Source organism: Myxocyprinus asiaticus, chromosome 44 (assembly GCF_019703515.2).
Source record: "Myxocyprinus asiaticus isolate MX2 ecotype Aquarium Trade chromosome 44, UBuf_Myxa_2, whole genome shotgun sequence".
Taxonomy (NCBI): Eukaryota; Metazoa; Chordata; class Actinopteri; order Cypriniformes; family Catostomidae; genus Myxocyprinus; species Myxocyprinus asiaticus.
Genome location: NC_059387.1, coordinates 26,329,348 through 26,353,903, shown reverse-complemented (window position 1 = coordinate 26,353,903; position 24,556 = coordinate 26,329,348). Strand labels below are relative to the sequence as shown.

At 39.2% G+C, this 24,556-nt stretch overlaps 1 protein-coding gene across 8 annotated transcripts in view; it reads right to left on the bottom strand.

Moving 5' to 3' along the window:
* LOC127434092 (disco-interacting protein 2 homolog C) overlaps positions 1 to 24,556 on the bottom strand; it is a 160,016-nt gene that overhangs the window by 34,637 nt on the left and 100,823 nt on the right. For 7 of the 8 annotated variants that reach the window (XM_051686555.1, XM_051686556.1, XM_051686557.1 and 4 more), the window contains 12 exons: positions 20,004 to 20,138; positions 17,184 to 17,303; positions 15,902 to 16,099; positions 10,600 to 10,691; positions 9,819 to 9,929; positions 7,761 to 7,884; positions 6,934 to 7,043; positions 5,273 to 5,375; positions 5,099 to 5,163; positions 4,914 to 5,007; positions 3,431 to 3,550; positions 2,120 to 2,234 (listed from right to left, as the gene is read on the bottom strand). In XM_051686555.1, the coding sequence (XP_051542515.1) occupies positions 2,120 to 2,234; positions 3,431 to 3,550; positions 4,914 to 5,007; positions 5,099 to 5,163; positions 5,273 to 5,375; positions 6,934 to 7,043; positions 7,761 to 7,884; positions 9,819 to 9,929; positions 10,600 to 10,691; positions 15,902 to 16,099; positions 17,184 to 17,303; positions 20,004 to 20,138 (1,387 nt within the window). Of the gene's footprint in view, positions 1 to 2,119; positions 2,235 to 3,430; positions 3,551 to 4,913; positions 5,008 to 5,098; positions 5,164 to 5,272; positions 5,376 to 6,933; positions 7,044 to 7,760; positions 7,885 to 9,818; positions 9,930 to 10,599; positions 10,692 to 15,901; positions 16,100 to 17,183; positions 17,304 to 20,003; positions 20,139 to 24,091; positions 24,227 to 24,556 lie in introns of those variants that run through there. The other variant, XM_051686562.1, reaches the window with a different exon arrangement.

The window sequence follows — 24,556 nt, the reverse complement described above, 5'->3', positions numbered from 1 at the left end:
ACAGCTGTCTGTAATTCTCTCTCTCTCGAACTGTCGTCCCCGGCCGCCTTTATCCCTCGTGCGCCCCATCAGGCTGATTGGGGACCGGGTGTGTCTCATTCCAACCCGGCCCCGCCCTCCTCGGCTCTACACTCCTCCCGGCGTTGCCTCAGGCCGGGGAGCCCCCGGCATGACGTACATCCCCCCTCACCCTTCCTCTCCGGGTGGGGGGGTGTGCCTTACGCCCCGACTGCCGGCGGGTCCTCCCCGCCTTCCTCGACCTGGGAAGAGACAGGAGGAAAAAAAAAAAAAAAAAAAAACACAAAATGGCGAGGGAAAGGCCAACACGGAGTGGCAGAGAGAGAGAGAGGAGAGAGAGAAAAAGAAACTCACCGGTTCTCTGATGCGCCATCGCGTGGTCCTCGATCACTACTCCACCCTCTCAGGCGGACTGCAGCCGCTCCTCCCCGGGCGGACCGGAGTCAGACCTCCGACCCCCTGCGGACAGAACGCCCCTCCGCGTTCCCGGCGTCCCGTGGGGACTCTCCTCCGCCCCTGGCAGTGGCCCTACCACTCCAGGCGGTCGGGGAGTCACTTCCCTCCTCCCCCCGCGGACGGCGGTCTTCTCTCGACCCCTCCGCGTTCCCGGGGGACGGCAGGGCACTCCTCCGCCCCCGGCAGCGGCTCCCTCGCTCCAGGCGGTCGGGGAGTCCCGTCCCCACTCGCCTCGCGGACGGCGGCCATTCCCCGCGTCCGGGTAGTCGGGCTACTCCGTCCCCCGTCGGACGGCAGCGGCGCTCCCCTGGGTGGACGGCAGTGTCGAGGACTCTGTGACGGGAATCCCTCCTCCTTCCCGGGTTTCGGCACCAGTGTAAGGGGGTTTCGAGGAAAGGAAGAGGCGAGAACCGGCTTGACAACTTAAATAATAATTTATTAAACAAAAACCCAACCAAAAACACACAACTAAAAACACAGCACAGCTGTCTGTAATACTCTCTCTCTCGAACTGTCGTCCCCGGCCGCCTTTATCCCTCGCGCGCCCCATCAGGCTGATTGGGGACCGGGTGTGTCTCATTCCAAACCGGCCCCGCCCTCCTCGGCTCTACAGTTGAGTTTTATCATTAAACTTTACGTTGACTGTTTAGTTGGTTCCCGCCTCCTCCTTGCCCATCCCTTACCCCGTTACAGTAGCATAGTGTTGCTGCCTAACTTTTGGAGTAGACATTGCATTCAGTCAAGAACATTCTGTTCTGTTTTGGTAGTTCACTAATTTTTAGAACAGAGCCAAAGTGTAAGCAGATTTAAATAATTATGCATAGCACAGTTATAATGTGTGGGTGAATTACACGATGCACCATCATCTAGGGCTGCGAAAAGAACAGAGTGAGAGATATATTGTAAGCGAGGGAATCATTACCAGAGTGCAAAACTTTTGTTGACCACATGGGCCAACCCAAATGCATTAAAAAGTGTGTGTGCATGTGTAAGAGGTGAATATGAGGTTACTCTGGGTTTGCTCATTACATCTGCGAATGACAAATCAAATGACGTAATGTCTTCTGATGACAGAAACAGCATTACAATTACTTATTGTTGGTCACCACTGAATGTGCTCATCCATGACAACATGTTATTTTATTAGCTTTCAATTAATTTAACTTTTTGTTCAGATTCATAAAAGCTGTGCTCATCCATAAACTGTCATGAGAGAGAGTGAAAGCAGGTCTGTAAAAATGGCCAGTGACAGAGTTAATCCTGTGGAATGAAAACCATATGCTCTACATTCTGTCACTAGTTTGATTCGGTCACAAAGCAAAGATGTCAGGACTACTCAGGGCTGTGATTATGGAGACAGCCTTAAAAAAACACTATTTTCTTGTAAATGGTTTTGCAAAATTGCTTTTGAAGACAAACACAGAATTCAGCAAAGTCCTCTAGTTGATCTGTCAACTTCATTTTGTCTGACCATAAAAAATTGTTTCCATCCATATTTCCAATGTTTTTTCCAATTGTTGTGGATTACGAAACTCGGAAAAGAGGGAAAGAAAGATCTAAATGTTTTGGACGGAAGTGAGAGTTGGTGAATATGGGGTGATGCTACAGTGTATATTAGTGGTCAATGTGTCAGAACCCCTCCCACCTCCTGATGGCCACAGTGAGGGCTTCAGCTGAGCTGGCACATGGACAGATGACCTCTGGCCGCAGACCTTTACTCTGGAAGACATTGAGGAATGCGTCACATGATGAAATGGACCCTGCAGAGATAGAGAGAGAGGGAGGAAGAGAAAATATTGAGTGCAATAAAGTTATGCATTTTTCATAAAGCATTTAAAACAGCTCCCACCTTTTAAAGTGTTCTCTGTAGGGTACAATGGGAAGTTTTAAAAGGGCAGTTCACTAAAAATCACTGTGTATCAAAGGGCCATATTCTACAATTTAGTCATTTTTACCCCCTGAAATTCCCTAAAAAAATTATGCCGCTGTACCTTTAATGCTTCTATAATGTAAATAACTGGCAGTCTGATTGGCTAACTTTCATGTACCGGCTGTCGTTCATCAAAGCGTGCCAAGTTACTAAATACCGAATGGGTCTTGATTTGTATATCTGGATGGTCATTTGTTAAATGTGCAATTTATGAATGACAATAAATTCAGTAAATTGAACAATCTCATTCCAGCTCATATTTCATCCCAACACCACAATGCATAAAGAAAATGAAGCTTATTTTTAAGACCATTATGGTCCACAAATAGTCTTTGGCAGACTGGGGAGTCAGCTTTGTGTTATGAACGTTAGAGAATGACTACATTATATATTATCTTTATCTCAAAAGAGCAAGAAAAATCCTGTTTTTCAGACCCCTTAAAATCGCTTTGCTCCTTGAATATTCCATCGGCAACACATTTACCATATCTTGCTGGCATCGTTCTGGCTTTTAGATTGGCATTTGTATAAAATGGGAGGCAGTGGAACATTTTGTCCTTAAGTGTGATTATTTGTATATGTTAGTGTGTGTGCATCTGCATAAGTTCCTTCTGTTTCTTGCAAACATAGAGGTAATTGCCTTCTGGGCATCATCTATACTGACTCATCACATCTGTGAGTTACAATCCGAGAGACCGTATACAGTATGAGTGTATATATATATATATATATATATATATATATATATATATATATATATATATATATATATATATATATATATATATATATACACATATATATATATATATTTATATTACACACTTACGAATAATGCTTTTAGAGAAATTGTTCAGGTTGCATGGCATGTAAACAGCTGTTTAAACCTGCACTTTCCTGTCAGCCAAGTATTTCAAGAAACAAACATGTGGGAGAGGAAGGAGGAAGGGAAAGGAAGAGTAAACAAGAGGAAGGCGAGAGAAAGGAATGGAAAGAAATAGATAGAAATACGCAAGCTAAGCTCACATGGGTTGGATCCGTCGGCGACCACCAACATGCGCAGAGAGGCAAGGTTGATGTCCCTCTGATCTCGGTGAGCGACCAGAGCCCAGTGCATATCTCTGGACTTGACACAGGCCACCTTAGCTACACACAGAAACATTAAATTACTATAAATATCACAAAATTGGCCATTTTGGACGCATATAAAACTGTATCAAAGGGCAAAGGTATTTGTGGAACACGAGCAGAACTAAATTCTGAGCAAATCTTTCGTAAAACCATTTTTATGTATATTGTTGCATTCAATTTAATGCAACATTTTACATAAGAAAAAGTTTGTAAACTATATACACAGAATTTTTTCTGCTTGTGTTTCATACATAAGGCTTACTTAAAGGGATAGTTCACCCAAAAATGAAAGTTCTCTCACCATTTACTTATCCTCATGCCATCCCAGATGTGTATGACTTTCTTCTGTTGAACACAAATGAAGACTTTTAGAAGAATATCTCAGCTCTGTAGGTCCATACAATGCAAGTGAATGGGTGCCAACATTTTGATGCTCCAAAAAGCACATAAAAGCAGTGTGACAAGGATGAGGGCGTGGCCGTGAGTGTGTGCGTCTGGTGCAGCGGGAGAGAGATAAGAGGAGGAGTCAGGAGTGCTGGAGAGAGAGAGACACACACACGGAGATGTGTGTGTGTGTGTGTGTGTGTGTGTGTGTGCGCGTGTGTGTGTCGTCCTGTTATTATGTTGCAGTTCAGTGTTTTAAGTTATTATTAAAGTCTTGTTATGTGTTAATCCGGTTCCTGCTTCCTCCTTTCCCGATGAACAAGAGGCTTGTCTGCCACAGGCAGCATAAAATTAATCCATACGACTCCAGTGTTTTAATCCATATCATCGGAAGTGGTGTGATAGGTGTTAGTGAATATTTAAGACCTATTTTGCTAGAAACTCTTCTCCTTGCCCTATAGGGGGCGATATGCATAAATAATGTGAATCACCAAAAACACAAGAAGAAAGAAAGAGTGACTGAATGAGTAAGTAGGAGATTTTACAGTAAAAAAGGACTTATTGATCTGTTTCTCATCCAAACCTACCATATCGCTTCTGAAGACATTGATATCCACTGGAGTCGTATGGATTACTTTTATGATGATTTATGTGATTTTTGGAGCTTCAAAATTTTGGCACCCATTCACTTACATTGTATGGACCAAAAGAGCTGAGAAATTCTTCTAAAAATCTTCAGGTGAGTTCAGCAGATAAAAGAAAGTCAAACACATCTGGGATGGCATGAGGGTGAGAAAATGATGAGAGAATTTTCATTTTTGGGTGAACTATTCCTTTAAAGACTAAAAGCCTATTCAAAGCCTATTCATTTAGTTGCATCAGGAATTGGTGTGAATAGCTGTGATGTGTTTGCGAACATTAAACACTTTCGCATTGTTTAGTCATAGCAAACTTGGTGTGAACAGTCCTTAAGATTCCTCAGTGATTGACAGACCTTTGTATTGACACACTTTCTGGATCCAGGACAGAGGGTTGACCTTCATCAAGGAGTACGGGATGCTAATTACATGCATCATGTTCATGACGCTCTAATGAAAACAGGAAGTGACATATTACCAGGTACCCTCTGAAATGCATGATCTTTTGTTTACATTAAATATTTTCAAGAGCAAGACTTACTGTTAGGATGCCGTGCCACAAACCCACATCCTTTTTAAAATCCAATACATTCACTATGATTTCAGCTAAAGGAAAGACATAAAGGAACAGACAGTTTTACTACATGATCATCCGAGAAGGGAGATTTCAGGACAGATCTAGAGGTGTAATACTGTATGGGTATAATGGACCCACCCTCTGTGTATCCACAAGCCTGCGTTAGGGCCTGACAGTGTGTTAGAAGTGCGATCCGTGTCACCGTCACACCCAGAACACTTCCATCTTTACACGTCTTATACTGTAAATCATTAACACAGCATCATAAACACATGCAATCATTAACACAAGAATCAGTGCATCACAACACTTTACAAACACTGTTTGCATGGCCGTTAATGCAATCTACTGTATGGGGTGAATCTCATGAAACCTGTCAAGAACATGCCCAGGTCATATTTCAACCCTTATTTAAGGGTTGTTAGGGTTTTCGAGACAATTAAATTTTCATTAGAGTAAAACGTCCAGATGGTTCACTTTTGAGTTGTTTTATAATGCCCATTATTCTCAGTGCCGATTCTTATTACTGTAATATTGTAAGTTTTTGTAAAAATTTGCTTAATACAATATTTTTTTGTATTAAAATCAGCATAAATTAGCCAGTCCAACAAATACTATCATCATGTGTAAATACTTAACAATTTAAATGGTAAATCAATATTTATTTCACATAATTTTAATAAGAACAACATTTTTAGCATTTTTAACATTTAAAAATAGCATTTTGATATTAAAAATGGGATGGGTGTTCTTTATTGGTATTAAAAAAATATCACAATGCATAAAATCCTAATAGATCTAAAAATATATATTTTCTTTAAGCATAGTATAATTTCTTATTTCTTTCTCGAGATTTTGTGTGAAATATCACTTTTCATGTTCTTAACAGGTATTAGAGATGCATCTGTATATTTACAGTACTGTAGTCCATTATCACATTGTACTGATTAGGCATACAGTAGAATGGAAAGCAAACATCACCCCTGCACCCAAGATACCCGACACCCAGCCACTTTGCATGGGCTCTAAGATTTCTGGGATCTGGTGAGGAACACTGAGACAACTCACTCAAAACTAGTTCAATAGCAACCAGCATCTTCTTCATGAGTCCTGATTCACAATTAAACAAACATTAATCATTTATCGTCCATTATCCAGCATCACTCTAATGGACGATGCTATGCCTCGCATGTTGATAGGAAATATTGATTTCTGTGCCTGTGCCGGGACAGAGACATAGAATATCCACCAATCAGAGATAATAAAACAATTAAAGTGGTTTGGAGGTCAGCATATGGAGAAAGGATCCCAGACCGATAGTTTGCACTACTGGAAAAATGCAGAGGATTTTGTGTACAGCTGGTAAAATGATTTGAATAAATGGATATTTTATGGGATAGCTAAATTTACAATGTCCTATTCCCATTGAAACAGGATGTTTGGTAATAGACCTTTTTTTTAATTTATTTTTGTTTTTTTTTTTTTGTAACAGCCAATATGCTTTAGTTAAGTCACAGTATTGAACCATAATCTGCTACTTGCAAAAAAAAAAACAAAAAAAAAAACAGTAAGTGTAGAGAATTTTTTTTCGACCTATTTTCCCGGAAGAGTAAAACTGTAAAGTTTAAATGCATATATCTTCCAAGTTATTTATTGTTAACATTTGGGTGTACACTAGCATACAGCTTGCGTCAAAGCTAACAGACATGGACTGAAACCAACAAAAATCCAATTTTGCCTTTACGGGGTCAACAAAACAAAAAAACATTCACAACAAAACAAAAAAATCAAGGAAATACCTCTATGTAGGCTGTGTCGTTATTTGCATCTTTGATGTGAGGGAACCAATCACGTGGTGGCTTGGACAGGTGTTTGGATTCTGTGACGAACCATAGCAGCTTTGGCCATCCTGAAAGGCGGGTGGAACCAAACAGACATAACATGAATATTCGTACGTTAATTAATATTCATGCTGCTCAATGAGTCAACCACAGCTTTCATTATCATTATTAGTGGTGATGATCATTCAAAAGAATGAGAAATAGGGTTCTTCTAGTCTTCTAGCTAAATGACTATGCACTTCTAATAGAGACCGAGTCCATCTCTGGCGAAATGAACTTCCTCTCGGCAATTTTTAATCATTACACACAGACTCATTACCTCTACATTCACTATTTATACCCTCTCTCGTCTTACCACAGCCTAGACACGGCAAAAAAAAAATGCTTACAGCTAGCAGCAGTCTGGATTCGATAATATCACACACACGCACAATACGGCCCATCATTCTTCTCGCTCGTCCACCCACACACACTCTCACTGCTCAAAGTATCTACACAATCCCTTGTCTGAGACGGCACACAGTCAATGACCATCTGATGCAGACTGCACACAAAAATGACAAGCACTTTCTTGATTTAGCAAGCTCTAATCTGATTCGCTAGTTTTACACAACTTCCAGCAGTTAGGACCCACAGGTTTGCATCAGTCTGCATGGAAACAAAGATGCATTTAAAATGTACCAGGCTGCTATGGGCTCTTCTGAAGAAGAATGAATCACTACAGTATATTTGCCCAATTGTGCCAGGTTGATGCCATCAAATCACATGTGCATTGACAAACTGACCTTTGAACTGTGGTATTTCCCCGGTGGGTCCTTTCGGAAGGCCTTTGTGGCAGGCATCACTTGTCAGAGCCACAGTAACCCCACAACTCCCCAGGAGAAAGCCAATCTGTTGACTTCCTGCATCCTAATACACATTCACACACAGACAGACAAAAAGAGGCTAAGACCACCAAACATCCATCATCACTACAGCAGCAAAATACACTGCAGGGGCCTACTTATTAAAGACACCGCACTGAGAAATTATGTTTTCTTATAATACCCTGGTGTGTTTAAATATCTTCTTTAAGATGGTTGTTTTAAAAGCATATGCAAATTCCCCTTGACTAACAAAAAAGCATCAAGGTATTACCATAATTTTCAGACATTTACCATGGTAATAACAATATTTGTATTTATGTAATTACCACTGTGTATGAACATGGTAATCAATCAGGACTATGGTATATATCAATGTAACATGGCATTACCATGTTTTTGGACAGGGTACCATGGTAAAACCATGCTTTTTGAACATGTGCCATGGTAATATAATGATACTCTTTAAAATAACAAGTAAATACTATGGTACATGTATACGGTAATCATTTAGCACCTGGTATATATCAAGGTAACATGGTATTATAATGTTTTTGGACATGGTACCATAGTAGAAAAATGTTTTTTTTTTTTTTGGACATTAATCATGGTAACATAATACTCTTTAAAGTACCTTGAAATACTATGTAAATACCATGGTGTAATCATGGTACAGTATATATCAAGGTAACTTGATAATACCATGTTGTTTGGACATAGCGCCATGGTAAAACCATGCTTTTTGCACATGTACCATGGTAAAACTATGGTATTCCTTGAAGTACCATGAAAATACTATGGTACATTTAGGGTAATCATTCAGGACTATGGTATATATCAAAGTACCATGGTATTATCATGTTTTTTTGGACATGGTACCATAATAAAACCAATGTTTTTGCACATTTACCAAGGTAATAAACTATGGTATTCCTTGAAGTACCTTTAAGTACCATGAAAATACTGCGGTATACGAATATGACAAGTATTCATTACTGTGCTATATGTACAGTTAAAAGTACCATAGTGTTACCATCCAATCCCATAAGTGCACCATGGGGCCACCACAGCCTTTCTCGTAAGGTTGTGCCACACAGTAATACAAGTCAAAAATGCAGAAAAACACACAGTTGCTTTTGAACTGGACAGCAGTTCATTGGTTTCCAAAGTGCACTGCATGCAGAGGAAGCCAGAGTGTGTTCTGCCAGTTTCCAGGTCTCTTCCTGGAATTTTTGGCCCTGACGAGAGATCAAGCTGATCCTTGCCAAAGCTGTTCTCCTCCTCCTCTTCTTCTACCAGTAAAATTCAACATACGTATCTTTGCAATGCCTCTGCCTTGAGAGTCTGCTGTGATATGCTTTGCTTGACATACCGAAGAGATAACGGACCTCAAAAATAGACAGTGGACCAGAGAGAGCAACTGCAATATTTACAAGGCGCTGCATAGAAGTTTCCAGAAGGCCTTTGTAACACATTACCATTAAACATGAATAATAAATAAATAATAATATTTTGTGATACAAAGACTGTCATGTTGGCACTCAATTCTGTGAGCTCAAGCTGAGAGGAAAGATCTGCAGGGAAGGATTGTGGATAGGCACTATAACTTGTTACGGTGTCAAAAATCAAGACTAAATTCAAGAAATAGATCAGTCAAAATCAAAATTCTGTCAGCATATGGACTACTTTTATGATATATTTTTATGGAGTTTTTTGTCATCCATCATCACTTAGCATTTAATAATCAATAATCAATAATCACATTTTATGTTCCACAGCAGAAAGAAAGTCATACAGGTTTGGAACAACAATAATGACAACATTTTCACTTATGAGCGAGCTATTTCTTTTAATACACTTTCAGCTTGTAAACAGTGCATTTGTGATTCACCTAAAGCAAGAGTCATTCATGCAATACTGTTCAAACAGTTCACAGCAAAGGCTTTCTGTCATGTCATGATGGTATATCTAGATTTTCACCTTTCTGGTAAGTGGCACTTCGATGGGTACTGGCACCACCTCTGCCAGCAGGCAGCCATAAAAGGCAACCATAAAGGCAGCGGGATCATTGTTGGGAAACACAAGAGCCACCTGCTCGTGGAGTGATAGAGAGGAAAGGTGTCAGACTTCAGACATGAGCATTTGCTAATCTGACAGGAACACACTTTTAAACCAAAGCATGCGACAGGAAACAACACAGTCATTTAAAGAATGTTCCGGATTCAAAGCAAGAAACCACCACGTTTTTGGTATACAAAGGCACAAGAGTGCACTAACAGTCACAGCAATAGTTTCGATATTATTAATATTTGGCTAAGAAAAGCACTTAAGATCTAAGAGATCTTAGAAGAGAAGTTTTTTCTATTAAAAAATGATACAAATGCAAAGATGCTGCAATATATATTATATTCGAAATATAAGAGATTATATAAAGATATCACATAAGATTAAATGCAAAGGCAAAAAATACAGCAATATGGAATACATTATGAAGACAATCCACTCAAGATCAGATCGTTTTTTAAAGGAGATGCAAGGCTCCTTTATGCTGCAATATACTAAAAATGTTTCAGTTTTTAAGGCATTTATTATTTTAAGGCATCTTTTATTTGACTAATTATTTACCATTTTATTGACTATTTTTTTAAACATCTGGTGCTAATTTTGCATATATGTTGTCCCTTTACACTTCTATTGTATTACATTGTACATGAACATGATTTTGTTAGCTATAGGTTCTGAGAGTTTTTGTCAAACTCACCCTGTCTCCTGGTCGGACCATGGGTTCCTGTTTGGTGCCCAGTTTGTGAAGGATATTGTAGGCTACTTTGATGCTCCGAGACCAAAGTTTCCCTGTGTAGAATAAAGTACATACTAAATAACTGTCCTTTATTGGCCTAGTTCACCCAAAAATGTGTCATAGCTGTCAAATCTCATTCGCATAAATTTTAAATATGGCATGTGAGGAGAACCAAATTCCATGTTTGTCACATTTCTAGAAACCAATTGCAGAATAGGCGATGTTTCTCATAACTGATCGCTAAATAATATCCAAAAGTATATACTAAATTTGAGAGCTGTAAAGGAGAGGAAGATTGTCAGTGAATAACAAGTTAGATTTCCTTCTGTTGCACACTCAAAACTATAATATGGCTTTAGAGGACTTGGGATAAAAAGTACGGGACAGAGTGATTTTTTGTTATTTTTGGAACTGAAGAAAGAAGAAAGTCAGTCAAATGGGTTTGGAATGACATGAGGGTAAATGATAACAGAATTGTAGCTTTTTTGGGTGAGCTATTCTTGGTAACACTTTCTATATTCATAATGCATTGTAAAGGCATTAGAATGCATTCATAATATCTTATACCATGGGTCTGTTGAATGCTTGATTCTGATTAGTTGACGGACATTCTAAGGTGTGTTATTATTTTTCAAGTAAATGAACGGTTATGAAGTAGTTCCAGGTCTTGACCGCATAACGGTTCCATATCACGTCGGCAAATTATTTAAGTTATTTCAAAGAGCCCTACAGGCTACCATAACAAAATAACCAATTAAAACAAAGACATTGGTTAAGTACATCGATACGAATGACAAACAATGTCTATAATATCCTACATTTATTTCAATTTCAATTGAAAATCATCCTTGAGCTCCTTCTCTTTCTCTCTTTCACTCTCGTCTCACCCACACACACATTGAGACTCGAGTCGCGACCAACAAATAAATCCGCACCCCCACGACTTGATCAATACAACAGTTTCTATTTTCCGAAACAACTTTTAATATGTGAAACTTTTTATGTTTCAATGCATTTCGCACCTAATCAGCCTCACATAGCTATAGTGGAAAGCACTGCGCTTACCTTCCCCTTCTCTTTCGCTCGCACAAACTCTCTCTCAAAACAAAGTCAAAGCACCCCCCGTGACTCACTGGGATTGTAAACAGTTGTTTAGCAATGGAAAAGCTGTACAAGAATGGCGACACTCGCTGCTACTGAGACTTACACTTTGGCAATTTAAAGTTATGTTATTCCTGACGAGAGCAACTTAAACACAGGTAATTTGACATGCAATCTCTCTCAGTTTCTCAATTTTTCTCGCACACAAACACACACACACACACACAAAACCTTGTTACTCCAATGCCGAAAAGCAGCGCATCCTCCATTGCTGGTTCTAAAGTGACGTTTTCGAACTAGCAATGAAGGCTTGAGCCATATCAAAGCTTGATATACTTAATCAAAACAACAGTTTCTATATTATCTGAAATGAGGGAAACACCCTCGCGCTCCCCCCTCCCCCTCTCTTAAACTCTCACACACGTGGACACATATTATATGCATTACACACACACTTACTCGCGAGCGAAAAACAGAGCTGTCATGTCAGCGCACAGCTGCATCTCAGAGGGGTTGAAAACAGTTGTTATGATTTACAACGGAAAAGCTGTATACAAAAATGGTGACACTCGCTGCTGCTGAGAAGTGTTTAAACTTACATCTTGGCGATTTTGAAGCAATGTTACTTCTTACGAGAGCTGCAACAAAAAAGGTATCCCAGAAGCGATAGCTCTCAGTTTATGAGTTTCACTCTTTCAATCCCTCAAAAACAAACTCCCACACACACACACACACACACGCACAAACACACTACCTTATTACTCCAGTAAGTACTCCAGTAAAGCAGTGCAAGCCTCGCGATCCTCCATTGATAGTTCTAAAGTGATGTTTTTGAACTAGCAACGAAGGATCGGACTGTATTAAAGCAAGATGCTGAATCTGGGGCGGAAGAAAGTAGTTCCACTCCCAAGAGTGTTTTTGGGACGAAAACCAGAAAATGTCTTGAGATAAAACCTTGAACGATTTCTTAAGGTATGGTAACCATGGTATAAGTGGAATAATTGACTCCGGCCCATTGAATTATTGAAAAATAATGCACACCTGAGGAGTAACGGTCACTCCACACATTACCACCTCGGGTGTGCATTATTTTTCAATAATTCAGTGGTCCGTCGTTAATTATTCCTTACTCATAATACACTGTATAACGTCACAACTTTTCAATAAATAATTTTAACTACAGTTATAATACATATTTATTAGCTATAATAATTAGCCTATTCATAGCTAAAGCTTAAAGAGTATAATGCATTACTATTTACACACAATCAACATCCAATTTTATCAGCAGAAGTGATGTAATATTTATTAGGTATTGTCTACAAAAAGTGCTGTCATAGTGTAAACAGTCATAAGGCTTTATGACATGATCATATACCATTATAAGTGGTCTTGGCCTGCTTTAGGTTACAAAAGCAATGTTTTATAAACAGGCATAACATAGTAAATACACAATACATATCAAGTCAAGCTTATATAATGGAAGTTAAATAAAAAATGCATAGAATGCAATAAAAAAAGCTTCCAACAGGGTGTAATTTAAGTGGAACATAGGCCTAATGAAAATATATAATAAAGAAAATATATATACGTATTTTACAAGCTCTTGTCACTTTATTTAAAGCTTACCTAATATATATAATACAAATAAGCATAACACATTATAAATTCTGCAGATAAAATTTGATGTTGATCATGTTATAATGCATTATATTCTAAGGTATAACCAAGAATATAAGTTTTACAATGTATTATAACTGTGGTTAAAATTATTTATGAGAAGTTATAACGTATTATGAAACATTACAATTGTATTATAATGAATTTATAATGCCTTTTCAATGCATTATAGATCTGGGCTATATATAATGTGTTACCCTATTCTTTTACCAAAGAGCTTTTATATATTCACTACAATCAGAAAACTAAAACCAAACAGCACAAGAACAGTCCAGGAGGCTAAATCAAGGAGAAAATCACTACTTGATCAAAGGTGAACAGATTTCACCATTGCAAAGGTAAAACTGGACTGAGACCAAATTACAAAAATTCAGAATATATTTTCTATTGAACCCTTTTTGGATGAGTCACACATGGAGTGTTTCATTGAGATTATCTCCTGTGTCCTGCTGAATGTCTGACCTGCCGTTATCAGGATTTAACTTACGAGTATTAAACCCCACTGAGAGCAAAACGGTGTGCATGAGATATCAATCTCGCTCAGTGCCTGCGTTCTGTGTGAAGTTAATTACTCTTTTGATTTGGATTAAGTTTTTAATGAGCTGAGAAAGAGCTTGATATTCCCCTGTGGGTTTTCTGTCACGCAAACAGCCACTTACATTTACTTTCATACGATGTTCTGGCCCACACCGCAAACTGTATTCAGATCAGTGGAGGCCAGTAGAGGTTGTCTATTGGTCAGGGCTTTGGCTGTCCTGATAAGGCAACTGTTTGTGTGTGTGTGTGTGTAGGGGATGAAATGATGACACTAAGGCGACATCATTGGCTTAAGGATCATTTTTACTCTCTAGAGAAAAAAAAAGAAGGAAAATGCCAACCACTGCAGCAGAGGCACACACACTGCAAACCCTTTTTTCACACTCTCACCGTGATGTTCAGCAGACAGGTTCCTCATTGAGAGAAATCAGCTGAGAGCGACTGGAACCTCTCACTTACACACATACACACACATCTGGGGCCGGATTCAGGAACATGTTCTTAAGAAAAAATTAAGAAAGTTCTTAGGATAAATGATAAGAAGTTCGTAAGAACGTTCCTAAGTGCAATTCTTGAAAAATTCTTAAGAAGTTCTCAAATATTTTCTTAAGAACATCTTAATTTTTTTCTTAAGAATAAAAAGACAGGCTTTGACATTGTCTGATCAGCCTGCTAATGGAGTTGCCTTGTCTAATAGCCTACAACAAATTCAATATTTCAACACTGGTAAATTGTAACGATAAAATTATCTATTAACCTTTTTTTTAAAGTAGCAAGCACCTCGCGATAAATTTTTTGAATGGAAAGTGCGTGAGATGTGACATTAACCTTCATAGGAGAATTTATTTGCTGCTAACCATTTGATAACTTTTAATTTTACATGGAGGAAAACAAAAGAAACAAAAACTTCAGTAGACAAGAGCTCGATATTCTTGTTGAGGAAATTACTGCAAGGAAAAAGTTCTCCTTGGGAAGCTTGATAATAATATCACGTCGGAAAATTCGAGGCGGGTAAATGGAAAAGGGTGGAGGAGGCCGTCTCTGCTGTGCCCAACTCAGATAGGGATGTAAATTGGGGTGAAAAAGAAAGTCTCAGCTTTCTAATGTTATAATAATGATGTTTCTATGAACTCTAAAGATTGCAGAAAGAGAGTGATATATGTAGCGCATCCATTTGAATTAGCATGATTGGTTACCACATTAAGAAGCCTCAAAACAACATTTATTGTTTGAATTAGTGATAACATTTACATGGTTTACAAGCTGAAAATAAAAATATAATTAAACACAAAACAGTCAAAAACTTTTTTTTTTTTTTTTTTGGTCTAAAATCACATTTCTACGTAAACAGCCCATTGCGACTTGAGACTCAACATGAAAAACCCAGTAAATTCATTAAACATCTTACCTTTTAGAATTTAAGACAACTGTGAGGTTATCCTAACTTTAAGATGTTATTTACGACGATTTTTAAGAAAAAAAAAAATTCCTAGAATTTGAATGCTTCTTATGTTATTTTCTTAAGAACAATCTTAAGAAAAAATGTAAGAACTTTCTTAAGAAGTTTTTTTGGGAATACAAAATATTCTTAACTTTTTTCTTAAGTTAGAAATTAAGAAGAAAATGGTAGTTAAGAAGAAATATCTTCTTAAGAACGTTTCATGACTCCGGCCCCTGTTATTCTTTTATGGTGGGGAGTTTCCTGCTTTAATACTGAGCTAAAGATATCCCATACCCCTAAACCTAACCCTTACAGAAACATTTTTTGCATGTTTAGATTTTAGAAGATATTATTTAGTTTATTAAGTCATTTTCCTTGTGGGGACCATTGGCTGAAACAGAGTGAAAGATAATGTTAGTTGTGTGAGATAATGTATGCTAGTCTCTTACAGTATGCGTATGAAGGAGTATTATTTTTTTCTATAGGTATCTATGGTTATATTACCGTAGGTAAGGACGTAGAGTGGTTTGCCATTGGTGTCCATGGTGGTCAGGCAGGGTGCTTTGGGTGAGATGGTGCCCCAACGCTGCAGTGCAGCTTCCAGTGATGGTGGCCAGTTGGTGACCACCCCCAGCGGTTCTCCTCGAATGGCGACCATCTGAGCCCCTTCAGGCCGTGGCTGGTTGGGGTCGGGCTGCTGAACTGAACGATCAAAGACAAGAGATAAAACATTACAGTTATTAAACCAGCCCCCCGCAGAGTTGGTCTTGTTTCACACTCACTTGATTCTATCGAACTCCGGTCCATTTGCGTTCATCTTATGTCATCACAAACATGCATGGTGAACACAACGCGACTCATCATACTTTTTTATATTTTTTTATTTTGGTGCCATTATGCACAGCAGAGTGAACAACAACTGCATATATGTGTGCTTCATGGCGTATTTCATCAGATGTCCTGGGGAAGGCGGCTTGCTGCTGCTCGCAAATGGCGTTTTTTGAGGAGACAGCTGATTGCAAGGAATTAATTTGCAACTTTGTTTACACTGCACGCTTACTCATGCTCGTGTCCAAGATGAAGTTATCGCCACTGTCATCTCCTATTATACCCTATATTTATAACCTATAATAGTATTTATATATAGTATTTATAAGGTGTATAGATAGATAGACAGACAGACAGATAGACAGACAGTATTTTTAGTGTTGATTGTACTTCTATGTCATTGTGCTGTCATTGCTTTTTTGGGAATTTCAGGACAGGAATGTGTGGATCCTTGTGTGTTGTCGAAACTAATGATGTCGTCATCGGCTAAAACGCATGTGCAGGTTACTTTACTTCCTGAACAAGTGCGCACCTGAGTCCGAGTTGCTTTCACATTCACGTGAATCGCGCTACAGTTCCATTGCAATCAAACTCAGACCCCCTCCTACAGGTAGTCTCAGGTTCAGTATCGCGGTGCGCTCCATGGTCCGCATGACAGCTTTCACATTACCAATTTTTCATGCGAACCGTGCTCTGTTTCAAACTAAACTGCCAGTGTGAAAGCACCCTAAGTTACGTATTAGATCGGGTCAAGTGCAGTGTTATTTAGGGTACATAAAAGTCATCCACCTCAGTTTTACTCCCAAACAAAGTTCTTCCTTACAGTCGAGTGATTTACGAAGCGAATCGTTAAATGATTCATTCGTGAATAGGACATCAATTCATTTCTTTCTTTATAAGAAGAGCTCAGTGGCATCAAATTAAAATGTTAATATTGTAATAAGAAGTAAAAACGTACCTTCTAGGAGCTCTTCGAAATCATCCACAAAGAACTCTCTGAGTGGAGGTCGTCTGGGCTGCTTTAGCGTGTTCACAAGTTGCTGGATTTTAGCTGAAACACGACTGCTTACAGGAACTCCTGAGGAGAACACATACCACATGTTAAAGAAATGTTCCAGGTTAAATACAAGTTAAGCTCAATCAACAGCATTATGTTGATTACCACAAAAGTTAATTTCGACTCGTCCCTCCTTTTCTTTAAAAAAGCAAATATCTGGGTAACAGTGAGGCACTTACAATGAAAGTGAATGGGGAGCAATATTTTATGTTAAAATACTCATAGTTTCTGACTCCAGCCAGGTCTCCAAAGCAACCAAATTGGCCCGGTTGCTAGGGAGGGTAGAGTCACATGGGGTAACCTCCTCGTGGTCGCTATACTGTGGTTCGTTCTTGGTGGGGCCCGTGGTGAGTTGAGCGTGGATGCCGCGGTGGATGGCGTGAAGCCGCCACACATGCTATGTCTCCGTGGCAACGAGCTCAACAAGCCACGTGATAAGATGTGCGGGTTTGGCGGTCTCAGACGCGAAGGCAACTGAGATTCGTCCTCCACCACCCGGATTGAGGCGAATCACTACGCGACCACGAGGACTTAACAGCGCATTGGGAATTGGGCATTCCAAATTGGGTGAAAAGGGGAAAAATCCAAAAAATAAAATAAAAATAAAATACTCAACGTTTCAAATATATAGCCACAAGACGTAAACAATATGCATGTTAACATGATTTTAGTGTGATAAAATCACTTACTAACTTTTTCTGTGTAAAGTTATGGCCAATTTTACATTTCATTTTGATTAAACTTTATTGTCCCAAAATGAAATCTTTGTTGCCATGGCGATGTAATATAAACAAAACCTTAAATACTAAAACGACTGTAAAAATGATGATTTAAACAAATTTACAGCTCAAATAATACATGAGTTTTAAAAGAAGAATTAATGTAAGTGCTTTTATACAATTATATGCTTCACATTTCTGCTTTTAAACCCTTCAAAAATTGGCCCCATTCACTTCCATTGTAAGTGTCTCACTGTAACCTTAATTTTTGCTTTTTTCAAAGAAAAGGAGGGATGAGTCGAAATACATTTTTGTGGAAATCAACATTATGCCACAAATACTATCGATTGAGCTTAACTTGTTTTGAACCTGGAACATTCCTTTAATGTACGACAACACATGAGGACCTCTAAAAACAAACAATATCTTTCATACATGGGCCCTTTTCACAAAGGACCCATCTACCATAAGAAAAAAAAAAACATATTTACACACACACACATACACACACACACACGCACACACATTTTCCAAATGAAAATGTCCCTACAAGGGAGGTTTTGTCAGATTTATCTCACTTCTGAGGAAAAATGTGTTTCTTAACTATAGCTAACACACACACACCTGGGTTTAAAGGACTGGCCATAAACAGATTAGATGGATGGCTGTATGTGCAAAATGAAGATGTTTCTCCTCCCTGCTGTTGTGTTTACATCCTTTTCCAGCACCTCAATTTTCATCTTACCCCTAACAAATCAATTTTACAAACATTATTGATTAATGCCTCTGACAGATGCAGTCCAATGCAGCCATCAGGGGCATCCTCTAGAGATCAAATTAAAGCCTAATAATATAAGAGTGGGATCAATGCCCTCAATCACAGCTTCATCGCAGAGGACCCATCAACACTAATATCAGCTCCTGTGAAGTGAGCTGTCTATCACCAGCAGCACTTTTGTTGTTATACACTGTACAATTTTCAACTTCAAGTTATGCAACATGCACTGGACATTACATAGGTCAGAATTTTTATAATACACATATAATGTATAACATGGAAAACAACGGACAGGTTATGTTGTAATAACGGAACTCTATTTAATGGAAAACGATGTCAAGTTATGTTTGATTCCCGTAATTAGGGAATTCTATTTTAGAGATGCCCCCATGGCCCTAATTGGAGCAGCTGTGGCCTTGTGCTTAAAGATCTAGTGTGGTAACTGGAGGGTTATAGGTTCAAACCCTTCAAGGGGCGATTTATGAGCTACAGTATCACCACATTTGCAAGGCACTTAACCTCAAATTACTCTATCTTCACATTATTAAAAAAATTAAGTGGCTTCGTACAATAAGTGACTTCACACATTCACTAAAAAAACTTCCAGTAAAAAAAAGTCATTGGAAAAAATGGCTCAAAAAGGTCAAGTTAATTCTGAGAAAAAGACGAGCATCATTTGTTAGGAGATGCCACTTGCTGTGAGAATTTGTATCTAATGCATCTTTGTATCTTAAGTCTCCAAATACTTTTTACGGTCATGGTAACAGACTTCTATAGTTTTATATAAAGCTAATTGTAATCACTACAGACTAACCCCAATTGCATTAAAAATATATATAAAAAAAAATAAATAAATAAAAGATTACTCACATTATTTGTGAATCATTTTAACATTTGAGGATACCATTAAAAGTGAGGTTTTGTCAGATTTAGGCCACGTCCGCACTAATACGTTTTTGTTTGAAAATATTTACGCAATTGGGAAAATTTTGGGTACATTTTCCAACATTTACGCCTCTTCTCCACACTAGAACACCGTTTTTATTTCCAAAAAACTCAGAAAACGGAACATTTCGAAAATGCTCTCCATTACAGAATGCTTCGGAAAACAATGACGTTCGGAAACTGTCAACTTAATTTTCAAACTTAAAACGGATTAGACGTGGCTTTAGCTAGCTTCAAGGGATAATCTGGAAACAAAAACACATTGTTCTGTGTCCTTACCATCTCCGGTCTCCATGAGTTTGGCGTTGCCATATTTGGGCGTGGTTCTGGGCACGGTGGACACCTGTGGCCTCTCCACCTGAGCAGAATGTTCAGAGGTGTAGGTGGTGACGTCTGGAGGGGCCGAATGATTCTCTGGGTTTGGGAAGACGAGGAGGAGCATAACAGAGGATAAGAGGAGGTTCATCCCTGCTGGAACATGGTAGCTGGTTTACAACTGGTATGTTGCTGGTCCAAAATGGTCCCTACCAACTTGGACAAGCTAATGACCAATTTTGCCCCACAATAAACCAACTACTATGTTCCAAAACACAGCTAGAAGCTAAAGCTGGATTTTGTGGTTGGGAATTCAGCCCTACCTTGCTTTGACAAAGAGCCCTGACACACTTGACACATTGTCTACAATTTAAAACAGAAAAGGGCATGAGGACACAGACAGGAAGTGATTTTGAGGAAAACATGCACGTGTCTCGGAAAGACGGACTGAACAGAAAGACACAGAGGAGATTTTTCATCCTCTCTTTAATTACAGTTCCTTTTACTTCCAGTCGGTGAGTCCGCTGGGCCTCTCTCGCCATTCCCCCTCCCTCTCCGATCATAAATTCTCAGCTGTCTGTGGCCTCTTTCTCATTCTCCTCAGCTCGGCCTGCATTCATGTTGCTCCTGAAATGTCTCTTTCACATTCAGTGCCCTTGGCCGTCACATATCACCGTTATGATATTACTAGGAAGCTCATGCTTTCTAACGTTGAGTAAATAAATGTCATTTACCAACAGTTGGGTCTAAAAGTCTGAGACCACAAAGAAAACCTGGGATTCAAAATCTAATTTAAACCTGAAAATAAAGTTTTGTGAAAAATGTAAACCATAAGAAATATTTAATTGTCTGTACTATTTCTAGGTCACTAATCAAATAATCAGAAATGTATGTTAATTATCGGATTCAACATTTCACTCAAATTTTTAAGCTGATACCATTTGTAGTGAAAAAAAAAAAAAAAAAAAAGCCCCAAAAACTATTAAATCAGAAGAGGACACAAAAAGGACTCACACTTACAGTAAGGACCCAACTATATTTTTTCAGTATTGTTGCAAATGCAAAAGTCAGTGGATAAGTCTTTCTCTAAAAGCCCATAAAGTGTCACAAGTTTCCTTACTTTCCATTACATCCTGTGCTCCAAACGAGCAGCTTGGAGAGAAATAACTGCCTGTGTGTAATTTCGACGCTGAGAACGAGCAGAATGCCAAAGAGGCAGCTCTATTTCTCCTCCTCCATTAAACACCTAAAATTGCTCTAAAAGAAATGTCCACCATTAACAAGGACAAAGGAGTCAGAGGCATTCAGCTGCTTAGTCTTAGTTCAACATAGATGGTCTTCAATGCAAAACTACAATGAAAGACCCTGAGTCCTTTCCTGACTTATATGACACATTAATCTCAAAACTAGATGGTGTATTTCAGTGCAATACTTTATATAGCAGAGAAACACAGTTCATTTAAAGCAGCATTTCACCATAAATCATTCAGAGCGTTGAGTCATTTGACTGACTTCATATAGATTAAATAAATAAATATGTATAAATATAAAAAGAAACATTAGTCATATATCTGAGAGAGAAAAGTCAAGCTGTCACTAGTTGTAGTGTGCATGTGTGAGATAGGGATGCCTCCTGTCAGAGAGGAATCGTGCCAAGTACAGAAAGGGATTGTGACGGAGGACGTGACTAAGGGAGGGCACAACCCCTGGACTGGACTTCCGCCCATCATAGGCACTATTCTAACCTGACTGCATCTCCACTCCTGCTCTGCCTCGACTCCTGCTTCCTTGTCTTGTTTTTGGCCTCATTTTCTGCCTCTCTGCCTCAATTCCTATCTCTTTGTCTCATCCTCTACTTCCTTGCCTCGACTCCGACCTCCCTGCCTTGTTTCATAACGTATTGGCCCCATTTATACCTGATTTTAACATGTTTTGGGTAAATTGTTTCAAATAGGATGACGCTCAAGCCAGGTGTAAAAAGAGTCCAAAACGTTTTGAGATGTGTCTGCTTCAACCACATGAGGTTGAAAACGCATGTGGCCACATTGGGCTCGTTGAGTAAATGCTCATCCGGTCAAATATGTTCCAATAGCAGCAAAGCACTGCCTACTCACCTGTCAATAAACAGCTGCGCTAATACTAGAGATTAAATTTTTTCCATGCGGCTTTGAAAGAAAATAATCGTCCTATCGAGAAATAAAAAAATTAAAAAAACGTAAACATACATACTGTACATACACAAGTACTTCACTGAACTTCTTCAGTCAGTGTGATTGATATAAACATGCAAGGATACCGATGTGAGGCCCACACACCTGAAGTTCAGTTATAACAGGTACTCAACTAAAATAATGGAGAATTCTGATCTAAACATCACATTTTGCTAAGATTAAATGCAAGTACAATAGAGTGCAACAGTCAGGTTCTGAAGTAAAAATACCATTTATTTTCTCCATAGGGCAATAGATTTTTAAAGATAACTTGTAAACCTTTAAACACAGACCTACCGTAAGGTTATTAATCGACTTCTATTGAAACTATCAGTCTGCATCATCAGGATTTGTTTTAATAGTGGAATTTCTGTTGTACACTACCCATGATCCTGGGAATAATCCACCAATCAGAGAATCATGGCGAACAAAGCGCAACAAAAGAGCTCTGCAGCGACCACCCACTCCCATGAAGCACTGTGAATGAAGCAGTATTTCTGATTAATTACCTAAACTGTGGCATGAACTGAAAATATTTTTACACTTCTCATAATAACATAAAAGATCTCTAACGCTTTGTTTTGCACCATTGCTTCGGCAAAGCATCTCTCACTCCCAGTCAATCAGCCCCCACCGCCCCCATGGGGAACCACCTGGCTGCATCCAGTACACCAAGCCATTTTGAGGACACAACATGGTTTGAGGTAAGTTAACTAAAGTTACAGTCTTCACTGCAGTTATCCACTAGTTCAAACATAATTTTATCATTATTAATGCACGATAGCAAACAGATAACATTACTGCAGAAGTTATCATTGATCATTTACGTTAATCTAACATTAGCTAAATTAGGTAACGTTACCATTAGGTAAAGATAACGTTAGCTAACGACGTTAGCTGTCAGTCTCCTTGCTTTTGTCGACTGACATATCCGGCTGCTTGTCGTGAAAAACAATGTATAACGTATGTAACGTTATATCTAGCTAGCTAATGTTAGCTAATTATCTAACGTTAACGTTATTACCAGCAGCTCTGAAAACGTAACTATTTTCAGTATCTGAGGAGCAAGTTGGCTCATCATGTAACGTTAGGCTATTTATAATGTTAATTAATCAAGTTGAAGTAACGCTACTGTTTTAAGCTTAATGTTTGTACCCTTGACTTTCAGATCATGAGCATTTTTAAATATTTCAAGAAGAGAGAGCGAGGGGGCCTGGGTAGCTCAGCGAGTAAAGACGATGACTACCACCCCTGGAGTCGTGAGTTCAAAACCAGGGCATGATGAGTGACTCCAGCCAGGACTCCTAAGCAACCAAATTGGCCCGGTTGCTAGGGAGGGTAGAGTCACATGGGGTAACCTCCTCGTGGTCGAAATAATGTGGTTCTCGCTCTTGGTGGGGCGCGTGGTGAGTTGTACGTGGATGCCGCGGAGAATAGCATGAGCCTCCACACACGCTAGGTCTCCGCGGTAATGCGCTCAACAAGCCATGTGATAAGATGCGCAGATTGATGGTCTCAGACATGGAGGCAACTGCGATTCGTCCTCCGCCACCCGGATTGAGGCGAGTCACTACGCCACCACAAGGACATAGAGCGCATTGGGAATTGGGCATTCCAAATTGGGGAGAAAAGGGGAGAAAATCCACAAAAAAACAAAAAAAAAAGAAAGAAAGAAAGAGAAAAGAAGAGAGCGAAATCCACCACCAGATGAAGAAGATACAGCTACAGAGGTAGCTAGCTAGGATAGCTAGCATAGTTAGATGGCAAGTCAATAGCCAAACAGATTATTCATAGACTTTTGTCAACAAATAAACTGGCGTAACAGTGGAATTTTAACATTACTTGTTTCTTTGTAGCAGAAGAGACAGCTTCTCCAGGTAGCAGAAGAGACAGCAGGGGCAGCAGGAGAGACAGCCTCAGCTGACTCTCATAGAGGGACAGACATTCAGAGAGGGGCAGCAGGGCACGTACTTCCCATAGGGGCAGCAGGGGAGACAGCCTCCCCTGAGGGAGGGACATCAGGTGATTTTGACAGCAGAGAAAGGGGCAGCAGGTCAGAGTAGTTTCAGTTCAGTTTTTGAACTGCGTTAAACTCAGTCTCGTTTACCATGCTTTGTGGGTGTGATTTTTTGCCATGTCATCTCCAATCATATCTATAAAACCAATGTGTTTATGATTAAATTACTACTTGAGCACAAAACTGTTTACAAGAGCACAAAGTTCTTCACAGATCTAGACTCTTAATTTTGCTCTCAAAGTGCACCAGATTGATGTATTTAACTTTAATGCTCCCAGACCCCCCCTAGA